General features: G+C 38.0%; 1 protein-coding gene across 1 annotated transcript in view; it reads right to left on the reverse strand.

The window, feature by feature from the left end:
• Positions 1 to 17,282, reverse strand: part of syne3 (spectrin repeat containing, nuclear envelope family member 3) — a 37,161-nt gene that overhangs the window by 3,461 nt on the left and 16,418 nt on the right. Inside the window, exons 11-17 of the mRNA XM_026354347.1 lie at positions 16,538 to 16,672; positions 14,327 to 14,488; positions 11,932 to 12,104; positions 10,854 to 11,433; positions 9,819 to 9,947; positions 6,017 to 6,202; positions 5,266 to 5,316 (exon numbers count right to left, since the gene is read on the reverse strand). Coding sequence (XP_026210132.1) covers positions 5,266 to 5,316; positions 6,017 to 6,202; positions 9,819 to 9,947; positions 10,854 to 11,433; positions 11,932 to 12,104; positions 14,327 to 14,488; positions 16,538 to 16,672 — 1,416 coding nt within the window. The remainder of the gene's footprint in view (positions 1 to 5,265; positions 5,317 to 6,016; positions 6,203 to 9,818; positions 9,948 to 10,853; positions 11,434 to 11,931; positions 12,105 to 14,326; positions 14,489 to 16,537; positions 16,673 to 17,282) is intronic.

Below are 17,282 nucleotides of genomic sequence, written 5' to 3' on the forward strand. Positions count from 1 at the left end.
GTTTTATTGTTTTTTGAAAAATATTTGTTCAAAAACAGCGTGACTTAAAATTACAGTGCTGGAGTTGTGAGTGTTTGTGTGTTCAGATGTGTTGAAATTTATAAGATATATGAAATCCACTGATCCTTGAGTTCAAGTGGAAACTTGGGCTAAATTTCAAGAAGTTCCCACATGGATTTGTTTGATATCACATTCACAAGAAGGAGACAGATGGACAAGGCACAGTCTCCTTGGCATTAATAAATGGTAAATGGTCTGCATTTATATAGTGCTTTTCTATCATATTGGTACTCAATGTGCTTTACACTGTGTCTCATTCCCCATTTCACGCACGCAAGTGCACATACACTCTCACCATACCTGACTCACCGGGGGCAACTTGGGGTTCAGTAAATGACTGCTCTACCTCCTGAGCCACAGCCACAATTTCTTTCTTTGATACTTGCTTTTTAAGACTGCACCCAGTTTTCAGTGAAGCGAGCCTTTGCTGCAAATTGTCCACATGCTTTGTTTGTTTCTGTTTCTGTCATGGTTTTGGCCTGGCCCCGGCCGGTCTTGGATTTTCCTCTCGATTTCCCTCTGGACTCCGCCCACCAGCCACTTCTCTCACTCTGCTCCCAGCAATCAGCTGCATATTGGACTCACCTGTGTTCCCCTCAGACTACATGAGCTCTCCTCAGCCCTTTCTCCTCTGTCAGATTATTGTCGTTCCCCCACCTGTTGCCAGCTCCTGGTCATCCTGCTCAGCCCTGTCTGCTTCACCCCTGGACTCTTTGGACTTTGTTACCCTTTTTTCAGTGAGTGTTTTCCTGCCTTCAAGCAGTGGTTTTGTTTTGTACTTTGGTTTCTTGATTTGTTACTTTGTTTTTCGCCATTTTGGTTGTTTTACGTTGTCACTTTGTATCCGTGTTTCCCTGCCTGTTTTGTAGTGTCTGTTGACACCCCCCTTAGTTTCCCTTGTTTTTGTACTTTTCAGTAATAAATCCTGTTTCAGTTAATTCCTGCCTCGTCCCCCTCCTTAAATTGTGACAGTTTCTCAATATCTGTGAGATTCAGCAAGCCCAAAAACAATAATGTGATGATTTTGATTACAGTATTCAAGTGTAAAACAGGACAAATGTTTTAAAAAGGGGCCTTTTTCTTGTTAACACTGGCAGATGTACAGTGAGAAAACATGGTAGGAATAGGAAATCTGAGCAATCACAAGATGAAAGCAGAAACAGGCCGCCCACACAGTCAGAAACATCATGTACCACAGTAAACTGATTCAGCACAGACCTCTACACTCTTTCCCATTTGTCTCAGACCTGTTATGTTGTGAACCATTTTTGCTGCCTACATTCACCATATTACCTTTTCACCTTCTGTCACCCAGCCTCACTGGACACAACTTCACATTAACGCTAGCTAGATAGCGCAGTGGTAACATTGCTGCCCAAGTTGTAAGGTAAAAATCACTGAAGCCCAGCGTCTGACAGTAGTACAATGGGTGGCAGACAATATTTCTGAGCATCACTGTAACACCAATAAAGACGTATCCAAAAAATTCACCACAGCCCAATTTTGTGAAGTGCCTTGAGATAACTGTTATTATTTGGCGCAGAGGGGCATGCACTGCAAAATGTGTCAAAAGCATGTTCTCACAAAGATAAGTCATGCCAACAATCTTTTTTACCATTAAGATTTTTACCATTCACATGAAGTAGTATCATCCTTTAGAGCATGCACAATACAAAACTTTAAAATCCCAGACCCAAGCAAGTGCTGGTGGTTCCCATAAAACAACCAGTGTAATGGAAATGCGACAATAGACCTGATGGTGTCCAGTTTCCAGTAAAAAGGAAGTTGTAAGCTTGACAGAAATAGTGATTTGACTTGTATAGCGATGGAAATCAATATCGACTGATATGAAAAAATATTACAATGATAATTATTTTGTCATATAACCCAGTCCTACTCCAAAACATATTTTAATATAGAGTGCTTCTTTAATTCACTGAGGAAACACTCCAATTTCCATTGCTATGCAGATGATACCCAGCTATTTTATCTATGAAACCTGATGAAACTAATCAATCGATCTAACTTCAAATATGATTAAAAGACATAAAGGTCTGGATGTCCTCCAATGTCCTTCATCTAAATCCAGACAAGACAGAGGTTATTTAGTTTGGTCCTAAAATTCTCAGAGACACTATGTCTAATCACATTCTTATTCTCTATGACTTAGTATTGGCCTCAAATAACACTGTAGGAAATCTCTGCGTTAGCTTTGACCAGGATATCTCCTTTACTTATACATAAAAGAAATCTCTAGAACTGCCTTTTTCCTCTTGAGGAATATTGTTAAAATTACAGGCATCCTGTCTAGTCCATGCATTTGTTACTTCCAGACTAGACTATTGTAATTCATTATTAATAGGATGTCCCAATAACTCATTAAAAAGCCTCCAGTTAATCCAAAATGCTGCAGCCAGAGTTCTGACTGGAATTAGCAAGAGAAATCATATTTCTCCTACATTAGCTTCTCTCCATTGGCTCCCTGTAAAATCCAGAATTGAATTTAAAATTCTTCTCCTAACATAATCAAGCTCCATCTTATCTTAAAGACTTCATAGTTCTGTATTTTCCTAGCAGAACTCTTCGTTCTCAGACTGCAGGTCTATTTGTGGTTCCTAGAGTTTCCGAATGTAGAATGGGATGCAGAGCCTTTAGCTATCAAGCTCTTCATCTCTGCATATACTGAATTTGTCATGTCCTGCTTTAATGGCATCTAAATTCATGCTACTGTACTTGCCATTTGGTGATGTCTAGCGACAGCAGTGTATAGGTAAGTGGTTACCAACTATTTACAAAACTTTAACAAGACTCTTCCACAGGCGACTGGAGTTCAACATAAAACAATTGTCTGTTCCTGTTATTGTAACCAACGATGTGACAAATGTGACTAGTTACATACATGTTTGCCACGTGGCAAAAATCATGTGAAGTTAAGGAAGCTTTCATTCATTTTATGGCAAATATTTCACATTTTCACTAACCCCAACCATGAACCAGGTGTGTATGTGCCTAACCCCATCCAAATTGCTTTGTTGGCACGGTTTGCAAAGTTTCCAGCCCTTTTTGACCGTTTAGGGCAGAAATAATTGTTACAGCCATTTTGTAAGAGATGCCAGTTACCATTTTGACACATGAAAACAAAATGGGTGCAACTGCAAGCGATGCCCATCTCCGCATGTGGAGGCGCTCTTACAACAAATGCTCATATGTGCTTTCAAAAACTCTATACTTTGCACTTTTGTGACACATACAGTTTCAGATAAATAAACGTTCAAATTACCTATATGTGCGTATACTGTATATGTAAATGTGATTTTTTTTTTGCAATTTAGAAGAAGTCACAACCTTTCGGAAAATGGGGTTTGTATGATCTGTATTAAATGGTAAATGGTAAATGGTCCGCACTTATATAGCGCTTTTCTACCTAGCAGGCACTCAAAGCGCTTTACACTGCATCTCATTCACCCATTCACACGCACAAGCACACACACATTCACACACCGATGGCAGAGCTGCTATGCAGCTGACCTGACTCACCGGGGGCAACTAGGGGTTCAGTATCTTGCCCAAGGACACTTTGGCATGTGACGTGGCAGCCGGGAATCGAACCACCAATCCTATGATTGGCAGTCAACTGCTCTACCTATTGAGCCACAGCCACCCCACAATTTATGTGTATTAGTTCTGTTTTACTGTGCTAAGGCTCATACTGTTGGAGTCCTACAGTATGAGAGTCAGTCCTGACAAAATCTGATTATCTCCATTTTAATATGCAGGGTGTGTTGGTCTGGGTATATAAAGATTAATGATTTATGAGGAAGGAAGTGAAACTAGCTAACCACACAGGTATACCACCACTGTGTTGCATCACCTCTTCTTTGAACTACGCTGTGCGACAGGGCAAAGGTATGTGTGTGTTTCCTTTAATCAGCACACAACCTCAACCTACCATGAATCATGACAAACAAATACTGTAGAACTATAATTTCAGATACTTGTTCATAAGACTGTTGAATGTCATTGATTTGATCTACCTCTAAAACATATGCTTGCTAACACTAAATAATGAGTTAGAACTACCTTTACTCTAATGATTGAGAACTTATATTCACATCAATGTACATTTCCACATTTCTGGATCACTGTGAAGTCACTTAAAACATCCTGCAGATTTTGTGAAATTTGTTTCGTACTACATTTACTTTTGTATTTACTGACTAATTTATTTTTCATATTCAGACAAGCTGATGTATGTAACAGGTGACACTAATGGGTGCACATAAACATGGAGCCTAGCTAAAGTAAAGCCAACAAGATGTACACTGTACACTGTGATGTACCTGTAGATGACTGTCATTCCAATATGTGTAAACACTATTTTGACTTAAAGATTTATAAAATGCTTACATGCTTTCCACCTCCTTAAGTTTTCTGGTAAGTAGCTGTGAAATGTTTTGCGCCAATAGAAAAGAAAAAGGTCAATAAAACAATCTGACACCTACACCTCTCTCATGATAAAAGCTAATGAAAGCAAGTAGGAACAGACCAGTCAGCCTGTAAAGACTGAGAAAAAAAAGACAGGAATTACTGGACATCTGAGGGGGTCAACAGGAGTTGCCATGGGCCATGGTGTACTTTTATCTGCTTACCACATGCTGCTTGAATGAATGGTTTGCTTGGGTTGTGGTCTATATACCAAATAAGTTCAATACAGTGTTTGTTTCATCTGCGGAACGTCAACCTCTACTAGCCCTCTAACAGGATTGAGTTCAGTTCCCAAACACTTACAATGCACAGCGTAGTTCAAAGAAGAGGTGATGCAACACATTGGTAAACATGCCCAAACTTATTTGAAAACTGTTACTGGTATTAAAATTAAAAAGAGCAAATATTTTCAAAAACTGCACTAAGTCTCCGATTTCAACATTTGATATGTTTCCTTGCCTTTGCCCTGCTCATCAAATATCGGTTATGTAAATAGAAACAGAATTAAAATTATTTGCAAATCTTAAAAAAAAAAAAAAAAAAATAAATAGATTATGCACTAATTTAAGCACACCTTATAGAAAAATGAACTGTAATCCTGTAAAAAACTTTAACATTCACTGCATTCGACTTGAGTCATTCCATTTTTTTAACAAATAAGTCTGAAGGAAGAAACGATCATGGTAATCCTGAAGTCAATTCTAAATAGGCTGATTTTACCTTCTGAACCTTCGCTGTGATGACTGGCTCCTCTTGTTTTGCTTGGACTCTCTGCAGAGAGACAAAATATTTCATTCACATCACAATGTTGACAATAACAACACTTCAAAACTTCTAAATAGTTCATGCAGAAAAACACTACTGAACTGACAGCCTACCTATTTATAACTGCCATTTTGCACAGTCAAATAGTTTGTTCTTAGATGTCATGTGAGTTTGTTAAAAGACTGATTTTCACTTTGTATATATTATTACTGTACAATTAGAACTGAGTCTAGAGTAAAAGAAACAGGGTTGGTGACAGGGATGCTTTTGTGTTCTGTTGTGAATTATGTTACACTGCCACCTTGTGGTAAAAACACAGGTGCATTCGCAGTGAGATTCACATAACACATTATAGTATATTCACACAGCAGGTAATGTAGAACTCTGGCTTCCTGTTGTCAAAGACTGTTGTTCATTAGACATCCAGATTAATCTCTCAGTTCTTTTGACATTCAGTGACAGAGCTTCCTAAAAGCACTAATGAACCACTCAGGGAAGGCAATATGCTAATCTGCTAAGTTTAGTGTGGTATACAAATAAAGCTGGAATGTAGCCAGCTAAGCATGAGGTTATTCTGACCCTTTTAGGGTGGATAGTACTACCATACTACATATTCCAAAAGCCTTAAAAATGAATTCTGAATTTAAATTCAGGTAGTTTTAACTGATGATAATGAGTTTTAATGGCGATTGATGGTTCTTCTCACCTTAGCACTGGTTCTGGCCCTGATTTCTCCTACATTCTTAAGTTTAGACTTGTAGAGCATCCAGTGGTAGCGAAGCTCCTCTAGACCCATATCCTCTGCTGGTCTGGAACCATCTTCAATGCTCTGACTTTCCTGGAGCAACAGCTGGAACTGTTCCTGACCCCAGCCCACTTCTGCCTTCAGAGCCTGCAGCAGGACACAGCTGAGTGTTTCAGGTACACTGGACATGTAAAGGAAGCTAATAAGGTACATGGATACATATATGCAAAAAAGGGAGCGGAGCTGTAGCAGGTGGGCACAAATTGCATCCTTACAGAAAGCGATACTTAACATTATCAGGATACTCTTTGATTTAACTAAGGAACACTCATTCAACACTCATTATGTATTATTAGCGGTTTAAACGCTCTGAAACTGAGGCAGATACTGCTACAAAAAGCCCGCCCTCTTGTTTTAGAATAGGACACAAGAGGTATGAAGAGGTGTGGATTTGGGGATTTGTACCACCCCAAGGATTATTTTATTTTAATAGCAGTGGAATCTGATGTTAAAGTCAGCACCACATTGGAAGCAAGTGTTTCACAACTGTTACAGGTACATGGGTACATTCATGTACCTGCCTATTTCAAAAAGGTTTTGACCGATCCCAATAATCTTTAAGACTAATCTTATGCACAATCTATACCTATAAAGACATGCCTGCACAGTATTAATTGAAAAAAAAAATTCATTAATTAATTTGTATGCTTCTTAAATAAGTGATGGACAAGATGAGAACTGAATAAGCTTAAATGAAAGTCACCCTAGCTGGATGTGAACTGTAAAATTAAGGATATATCCAACAAACTTCCAATAGGTCAAATATAATTCAGATGTTTTTTATATATTGGGGACTCATGCATATTTTTAAACACTGCATTTCCCAAGGGTTTGAAATTTTTTCCTATATATATATATATATAAAACAAATAGGTGAACCTTGGGTGTTGTGAAAAAGAGTAGAAACAGTTCCATGTTCATCATGGTGTAGAGCTGCTGGGCCAGTGGGTTGATGATGGTGAACTTTACACTGAACTTTACACTTCAAGCTTTACACTCCACAACAATTCAGAGGAAAATATTGTACTTTTCACTCCACTGAATTTTATCTGACATCTTTTGGTACTTGTTGCACCAGATGTAGATTCCTAAACAGAATATGATGATGATGTATTTTTATGTATATGGATTATTATGGTCAGAACATACAGTGGCACGAAAAAGTATGGGAGCCTTTTGGAATTTCATGGTTTTCATCATTAACTTGTCATAAAATGTGATGTGACCTTCATCTAAGTCAAGACTATTAACAAATAGTATGTCTAAAATAATAATACAAAGGAAATTCTGATCTTTCATGTCTTTCTTGAGAACAACTATTAAATCCTCGTGCTAGTGGAAAAAGTATGTCCACCCTTGTAATAATAACCTCCAAAAAGGTAATTGGAGTCAGGTGTTAGCATACCTGAAAGAAAATTTGTTTGGAGGTGTGGACTACAGCTACTTTCACTGACCAGTTCTGTACAAGAATAATATGTTTATATGAGAAATGCCTCGCCAAAAAGAGCTTTCACAGGATCTACGATCAAGAATTGTTGATTTTCATAAAGCTGGAAAGGGTTACAAAGTGATGTCAAAGACTTTAGAAATTCACCAGTCTACAGTTAGGAAAACATATTACAAATGGAGACACTTTGGGACTGTGGGTACTCTAATAAGAAGTCAAAATGACCCTAAAAGCACACCATTCATTAATGAGGTACATAAACAACCCAGAGTGACAGCCAAAGATTTGAAGGCATCATTGAAACTGGTTAACATTTGTGTTCATGAGTCTACAGTATGTAAAACATTGAACAAGCAGGGTGTTTATGGCAGGACACCACGAAAGAAACTGCTGGTTACTAAAAAGATCACTGCTGCATGTCTGAGGTTTGCCAAAGAACACATTGACACTGCGCAGCAGTATTGGCAAAATGTTTTGTGGACGGATGAAACTAAGATTGAACTTTTTGAAAAGAACATACAGTACTACATCTGGTGTAAAAAGGTCACTGCATATCATCATCATCGTAACTGTAAAGTATGGTAGAGGAAACCTCATGATTTGAGCCTGCTTTAAAGCATCAGGGCAGTGATTGAGGGGAAGATACTAGTAATTAACTCTAAGAGTTCACATACTTTTGTTTTCAGATTAGAATCTTTTTGTGTTATTATTTTAGGCACATTATATTTGTCAATACTCTTGATGAAGATGTGCAAAAAGACAAGATAAAGATTTTTTTGACAAATTAACAAAGAAAACCATAGATACTTACTTACTTACTTTTTCTTGCTGTAAATAGTCTAAATCAGCTCCATTTTTATCTGCTGCAACACCAGTGATGTTTACACATCAATGCACCAATAATTATAATTCAATAATGTTATATACACTCCCCTTCAAAAGTACTGGAACAATCAGGCCAGTTCCCTTATTTTGCTGCAGATTGAGATCATGAAATAATTTGGGTCTGACATCAAAACATGAATATGAAACTAAAGATTAGTTCCAGGTGTTCACATCTGGATCCGATAAACAACTTAGAAGACAGCACCTTTTGTTTGAACTTACCAATTTTTTATGTGAGCAAAAGTATTGGAACAGATAGACTTAAAAGAGATTTAATTAAATAAGACTTAATATTTAGCTACAAAACCCTTGCTTGCAATGACTGCATCAAGCTTGAGCCTGCATCAGGCAAAACCCAAATCTGAAACTGAGTGTAGACATTCAGTGCTATTCATAAGAGAGAGAGAAAAAAAAAAGAGAAAGAAATCAGTGTAATAGAAAACACCTGGGCAAATATAAACACCATCAGTCACGTGTTCCAATGGCTCACTTCAACAAAAGTTAAGTTGTCGATCAAGATGTAAACACCTAGAAATTAAGACTGAAATGTTGATCTTTTGTCACATATTCATGTTTTGATGTCATACCCAAATGTTCTCAGTCAACAGCAAAAATAAAGGAACTGGCCTTACTGTTCCAATACGTTTGGAGAGCAGTGTATGTATGTGTATATCATTCTGCACTTAGTGCTTAAAATACATTTACATTCAAATAGTTTTAATGCAGGACTTGTACTTGTATGTAATAAAGGACTTCTGCACTGTGACGATGATAATTTTACCCACTGATGTACTTAAATGTGCCCGTACTTAAATGCATACAGAGCAGAGATTACACATGGAACACACATACAGTATTGCTCTTGGTGCATGATGGCTAGAGGCATTTAAATGACTTCAAACAGTTACATGCTTGAATGAATAGAAATATTAGTAGTTCATAAACTCTCCCTACACTACTCAGGCATTCGTACCATTTGTGTATGCTAGTAGCAAGTTTTGATAGAAAATAGCTTACACAAGTAAAAGAGATGATGTGAAGTACTGACATTCCCTCTCAAGGTCTACTTAACTCAAACAACTGTCAAGCCGCCAGTTACCTGCCATAATGCACTGATCTGCCCTGATAACACCGGCTGCTTCATAGTTGAGAAAACACATGCAGAAATGACTACTTACTTTAGCAAGTAGTCAGCAATAATGTAACTTTACTAACTTTTAACTAGCTTCCTAAATGATATCATCCAGATGTGCTTTTCAGCTATAAGTCTTTAAAGGAAACCAACTCAAGCTTATTAGAATTTTGGAAATGTAGTACTAACTGGTTTATACACAAATATCTTGCATGTTTAATATCTTAACTAAAACTCACTTTGAGTGTGTCCTGTTGTTTGGCATCAAGTCTCACTCCCTTGGTGCGGAGGATTCCTGAGAGGATTTCATTCTCTTTGCATAACCAGGCCTCAAACTCCCTTATCCTGGATGTGTATCCAGTGTTTTCCTGCAAAATACCAACAACTATCACAACTCATGCAACTGATGATCGCACAGCACCGGACCTGTCAACAAGTCAACAGTCATTTAATATTATTGTTTAATTTGGAGTGACAATTGCAGGGGCTTGTGTGTGAACTGTTAAATCCATCAGCAGAAAATGTCAACCACAGCACAGCAATCATCTGTAAACATGTTTCTTTGTTTCTACTGATGTTTCATTTCAAAACACAATTGTACTGCCAGACAAGTGCAAAATGGGTGTGAAACTGATAAGACCTATTCAAAGTTTTCCAGTGGTATGCAACTACAACTCAAAAGATGACAGAATAACCATCTTGAGGCTGATGCCTCACTGCATCCATCACAGGTATGAAGGGTAAACCCTGAAGTAACTGTGACTGAGGGCTATGGACAACAACTTCACCATCTCTCTTTACTGACTACATACAGTATACAACACAGCTGAATCAATATCTAAAAAAGTGAATTCATTAAAAAGTCTCTCCATTGGCTCTAATTATATTTGTTTCAGTCAAAGCAGAAGAAGAATGATGATAAATAAGTGAAAAGAAGCTTTGTAAACTGACTGAACTAAAGTGGCACTTCATGTCAAATGTTAGTTTCACTTTACTTATAGTAGATTTCATGTGTCTAGTTGTCAGAACTTTTCTGCTTCTAACAGAAAATTCATCCTGTTCAATAATCAATACTGCTCTGGAAAACACTGATTTATTCTATATAGTTAAATTACCCAGAAGCCCACTGTGATTCTAAGTGAAGAACTGTGTGGTTTATAACTGAAGGTAAAATCAAATCTTGAACTGACACAAAATAACTCAACTGCTGTCTGGACCCAGTTTGCTACTCTTCAAAGTTAACCAGAGGGCAGAAAGTATCCACACTTCTTTACCATTGTGTGTTGAGTTGGCGTTGTTGATAGCTTCCTGGTTGGATCTCTTCTGAACGGCAGGAATGCCCCTCCTCCTGGGCTTAGACCTTCCCCTAGCTCCACGCTGCCTTCGCCAGAATTGATTCCTGCCCCCTCACTGTAGTTGATCGTTGCGGTTAATGCCCCCCCTCTGTCTCCAGCCAAGATGCTGTTGTCACCCCCTGCTGATTTATCACTGCCAGGCCTTCCGTCAGTAGCGGAGTCTTTGGAAACTCTCTGGCCTACTATGCCATGTATACTCAAAGCTGAGGAATCTATTTCATCCCTGTTAAAAGAGCGACCACTGTCCTTGAGGTGACCAGTCAACATCCCCTCCCCTGCTGTTCCATCCAGGCTTCGTCCCCTCCCACATGACAAGGCTCCATACACCTCTGCTGACTGGTCCTGCTGTTGGCCTCTCTGGCTCCTGGAGCCTTCCACTCTGACCTGACTGTCCTGCTTAGCCAGACTGAGCTCTTTTACTGGGGATGTGCTTTCTACAGATAGGCCTCCAATCCTCCATGAGTCAGACTCTGCATGTTCTGTGGAGCTGTCCAGCAGCCTGAAAGACAAAGAAAGAAAGACAGAGGGTTTTTTTTAACTCATCAGGATTGAAGTAGCTGAGCTTGAATGTTTATCATTAAAACAGCAGTTTCACTCTCAGCTTAAAATGGCTTGTAACAGTAACTCTAACAGTCTAATATTATAAATACAAGGGTGGGCCAATGACAATTTGAGACAACATCACTTTTGTTGATAATCAGGTATTGATTTGCAGGATACATCATGTTTACAATTCAGAAAATTATTATTCAGTGCATTATTCTAATGCACTGAGCTTTATGCTTTAGCCTTTTAACTCAGCTTCCTATCATGTCATGCTTCAGATACCTTATCAATGTGGATAACATTGAAGAATATAAAAGAAAAAGGAAATGAGGATGACTACACCAGAATTCTGTCATCAGAACCAGATGTTGTGTGTGTCAGCTGTCTCATTTAATAAAAACAAACAAACAAAACGCAAACTTTATTTTAGGTACAAACATTTTCCAGGTACCTGAGGAGAGTGACATTTATGTTGGAAAGTGCCAACCAGGACTCTTGTAGGCGCTTCATGTCCCGCGAAATGTGGACACGCCCCTCCTCTGCAGTCTTCTTCAGAACCCCCTGACCCTGGGCTTCCATCTGCTCCAGCTGAAGCTCCTTCTCTGGAAACTCTCCCAGAGCTCTCTGTAGACAGGGCAATACACGTGAGATGGAGAAGGCTAAAAGTTATGGAGGCTTCACAGTCAGACTGTTTTTATCATGCAGCAATTTTGTGTGTCAACATTAAAGCCTCCATAAAATGAATGTCTTCCACTTGTTTTAGGGAGTTATTTGATGTTTATACATCTGGAACTTCTCCACACAGGAATTCTGTAGCTCAGTTAGAGTGACCATCGAGTTTTTGGTCATCTCTCTTATTAAGGCCCTTCTCCATCAATCCCTCAGTTTGGTCAGGCGACCAGCTTTTTAGTTGTAGTTGTGCCTAACTTTATGGAGAACACTGTGGTTTTCTGAATGCTTAGTGCAGCAGAATGTTTTTAGCCATCCCCAAAATTAATTTCAACAACTGTAGTTTCAGGCTTTGAAGTGGGTCTTTCCAAGGTGTCCAGATTTTGTTATTGCTGCCTCATTTTCATTGTAAGATTAAAGGCTATATATTTAGCTACATTCTTAAAAATGGCCAGTCACAATAGCAAGCATCAGGTTACGTTTGAATAGGCTCCTCTGCCCAAAGGGGAATTTAGGTTTCTTGCTTCCCTGGCACCACACACATTTTTATCTCCATGCTTTTTTCTTTATTTCTTTTTTTGTTTTGAGCATTGGCACAATCTCACCAAAAACAATCACCATGTCATGCATGGCTGACGTCTTTTCCTGTAATGCCCTTGTTGGGAATATATGAGAATGCATTAGTGTTTACACTACAAAAAACTACCCCCTCAGCAAGAGGTTTGAGTGATCGGATCACAATCTTGGTGTCTTGGTGACCATTTACATCTGTATTTAGTGTTGTTGTAACGCATCCTAATACCAGGTGTAAACAGGGTCAATGACTTACCTGCTTCAGAATAAGAAGTATTAATTTTTCTGTCAAGCTCTTCCTGACTGTGATGAAATGTATGCAATATAAATAAAAAGAGAATATTCTAAATGTTACTGTACACTGCTACATATATTTAATATCCACTGTATTAAATAGTGCAGCAGTGTTACAGTTACATTTAACAATTCTGTGAGTTAATGAAGAATGAGGTGAAAAATCTCTGGCAGGGGGTCAGAGTAACAGTCTCCTTGGCTTTATCATTAAAATTCGTGCCACCACTTATGGTCAGTTCTTCAGGCCATCAGTTCTTTTACAAAGCCAGTTGATAGAAGCAATCACGTCAGTGATAATAATTTGACAGCAGTTGAAATAGTTTGAATGAAGTGATGACTTTGATGAGTCCATTGGCAGCAAGCAGCAAACGAATTTGTCACATCTATATCACGTTGAAATTTTGAATCATCTTTGAATGACCTATAGGAAGATAACTTAAAGCACTATGCAAAAAAGCTCATTTCTTAGAGAAAATCCATGCTACTATAACAATTGTTAATAGGCTAATATGCTCCTGTCATTTTTCATGCAAAGTTTAAATTTAGCCAGAAGATTGATTTCTTAATCTTTAATAAAATTATCTCAACTAACAGTGCTTCTTATCTCATTAGTAAAAAAGCAACATGGGCACAAAATTGAAACCATGATAAGCAAGTGCTGATAAGTGCTGATAAGGGGAGCATGGCATTGGTTTCAGCCTATATTTTTAAATTTTGCCTTTTGTCGCAGATGTTGGCAGATGAAAAAATCCCTCTCTGAAAAGCTGATTCACCTCAGATAAAAAGACTTTATCACCAAAGGCTGTTTGGAGGAAGTGATGGTAAGACCAAGCCAACATCAAAGAACTAGATACAACTGAGACCGACTGCTGTGTCACCTCATGTTGCCTTCATCTGGGCCAAAAAGTGGCACTAGGAAATAACTCTCTACACCAGCAGGTGGTGTATTCTGTATTCATCATTCAAAAAGAATAAACAAAAGCTAGTGCCTAGTGCTAACCTGGGGCTGCAGATATACAAACCTTAAACACAGCAGTGTTTGGCAGAATGTGCTTCCTATTTTGACTTGTTTAAGATTCAAGTAGAGATTTTGTTTAACATTATGTTGTAGGAACACTTGTTGCTTTGTACACATTAATGAAGATTTTTTCCAATTGGCAAAACAAAGGCAACTGTTGAAATTTTCAGACAGGCTTCCTCAGTAAACACCATGCACTTGACTGCCTTCTGCAGTCGATCAACAATATACTGGTTCCACATAAGTTTTTCAGTGCGTGTTCACCCAAGGCAACACACAGATGCAAACCAACCTCAGCTTCATGCTGGCGACCCTCTATGCTCCACTCTCCTGAAGGACTGTGGAAAGACTCCAACTTTTGCTTCATGATCATCAGCCATTTCTCCATGTTCAGCAGGCTGTCATGGAAGCTCTCATGCTCTTCGATACTCTCTTCACTCTCATGCACTTTCACCTGCAAACAAAACAAAAAAATAGCAATAAATTGCAAGGGAAAAAACATGAAAATTTAAGATTTTAGTTAGGTGATGCAAAGTTAGCATCATGTTTTTTTTCCTTAAAAAGTCAGTAACAGCACTCGGATTTTTGCAGGCAGCCTCCTCCAGATAAGATCATAAAAACATGGTCAGTTTTCACTTCACAGTTTTCAGGCTTTTTGACTTTATTACCACAATAAGAGTCGTTGGAATTTTCACACACGCTTCCTCCACTACATTGCCTTCTGCAGTTGGTCAACAATGTGACTGGTTCGTAGCCATATATTTAAAATTTTGTTATAAAAATGTGGTAGTTTTATTATAGTCTGCTGTGAGCTGTGCACTCCCAGATTCAACCAACTCCATCTACAGAGACTGCCATTAAATGAATTGATGTAGTACATTCAAGTACATTGATGCATCAAGTACATTGATGTTTTTATTATCTTTGGCCTTAATGAAGACTATGTGAGGTTCACAGTCTGTGTTTAATAAGCTTGTCTACGCTGTGTCTATTAATATAACCTTCCTCTGTGTTCAGCCTGTGTTTGCTCTCAGCACCATATCATATCAGACAGCAGCCTGAGAACAAGAAAGTCTCATCTTGTTAGAGAGGGCGACATGTATAAAACATGATGGGCAATAGCGGTTTTACCAAATGGATTACAGTATCCAAAAAAGCCCAATTTATCAAGCTCTGTTCACATGCACTGTTTTTGCCAAAATGACAATGTTGACAATGTTTTTTTTTTTGTCACTATAGCTTCTGAGCATAGCTAAAAACACAGGGGAAACGGGACTCTATGTTGAGTGACAATTTGGTGAATTTATGTGAATCTATTTTTTTTTACATGAATAAAAGTCAGGATAACATGCTGTAAGATAATTACCAGACTGTGAAACTGGCTCTGAGAATCAAGAATAAACGTCTCAGATCCACAGCCGTTTCTTTGTTTTTGTTATTATTATGTTAATACATGTGACTGAAAAATCATTGGGTTGATGTGATCATATGAACTAGTTCACCGATATTATTATCATATATATATATATTTGAACTAGATATAATTACTAAACAAAAAAAAAAAAATATAGATATAATATATTATACTAGATAGATATATATATCTATATTATTATATAGATATTAGATTATATATAATATTAATATATATATATATATATATTTATAATATAATATATATATATATATATTTATTATTTTATACTGTACTAATTAACTACTAAAAACAACATATATAGTGCTGTGCAACTCGGCATCATCCAGACAGCAAAATGATTTTTTGAAGAAGTGTTTGTTGAGTTGTTGTTGACATACACCACTGAGATTGGCTCAGCTTTCAGAGTGATGAAACCAGTGAGGTGACAGGCACAGAATGTATTTACCACCACACCCTCTGATTTAAATTCCATTTCATCCAGTCCTTTTACACTTTGTACTGCTGCACACGTATGAAGCAAAGTATTCAATGTGTATGTGATCAGGATGTTGGTGAACTACCCTGAATAAATAAAGTTTAAGATTAAACCATTACCATGACTCACCATCAGTTAAAAATCAAAAAAATCTCGGGGCAAGGAATTAGATGAAGTGAACGTACCAGATCTCTCTAGCTTGCTGCTCATCTTTGCTTTAGACTGACTAAAAGCTAGATTAGCTGCTAATAGCATAACACACCTGAACCCTAAGCTGAACTGCTGCTGGTTGAGTTGTACTGTAGGTAATGCAGGTACCTTATGATGTTCAACAGTATTAAAGGGGTGCAGTTCTGTGGAGCCATAGCATTAAATCCACTGGGTGGTTATTTGGTGTAAGTGCCAAGTGATTTTTGACCACAAGACTGAAATATTATCACCTTATAAAATTACATTCTGCTGCTGAAATGAGATAAATGAGACCATGAAAAACAGAAGGATGTGGGCCAACGCAGTGGGCTGTAAAAACAAAGTGAGGAGTAAAAACAGATTCAGGACTTCATCTATTTTTAAGTTCTCTTCTGTCTTACCTTCACTGCTTTGTGCAGATGGTTCCACTCAGCTTTAAGCCTCTCAAACTGCGTCTTGTTGCTCTGACTGGAGAAGACCAGACTTTCCAGTGCTGTAATGTGGGCTTCACAGTCCTCCAGGTCCTTCTGGATCACCTGAGGACACACAGTTTCACAACAGGCAATGTGAAAAAACACACAACTGTGGTTTGGTGTAGACTCTCGGTTTGGCTGAGTAACAACTGATTCAGAAACATAATTTAACAAATATTGAATCTTTGGGTCCTAGATAATACCATAGTTCCACAGCCCTCCACAGCTACAGTGTTCACAGTGATTAATTTTCGAAGCTGTACAATCTGATTCTTTACGTGAACTGAAATGAACTGAAAACAGTGGCTGCCTAAAGGTAGGGGAAACAGGGAAAATATTACAAGAAATCAGCCACTTGCTCTGACGATTTACCAATGCTCCCACTATACAGGACAACAGGAATTAACTAAATAAAATGTCCAAATGTCCAACCCCTAATGGGACGATCCAGTGACTATGTCATCTTGCTGGGGCTATTTTGCTGGCATCGTTCGAGTACATTTGTACTCACTGCTAATTAAAATAAGTTCTGAGAGAGAACCTTTATCCTAATATGAAATATTTCTATTATTGATGAAATTATTATTATTATCCACATTAATATTGATTACAACATTCACACACCCACGTTATGCTTATTTTAGTAATAGAGCCAATATTGTTCCAGCAAACA

This window comes from Anabas testudineus, chromosome 12 (assembly GCF_900324465.2).
Source record: "Anabas testudineus chromosome 12, fAnaTes1.2, whole genome shotgun sequence".
Classification (NCBI taxonomy): domain Eukaryota; kingdom Metazoa; phylum Chordata; class Actinopteri; order Anabantiformes; family Anabantidae; genus Anabas; species Anabas testudineus.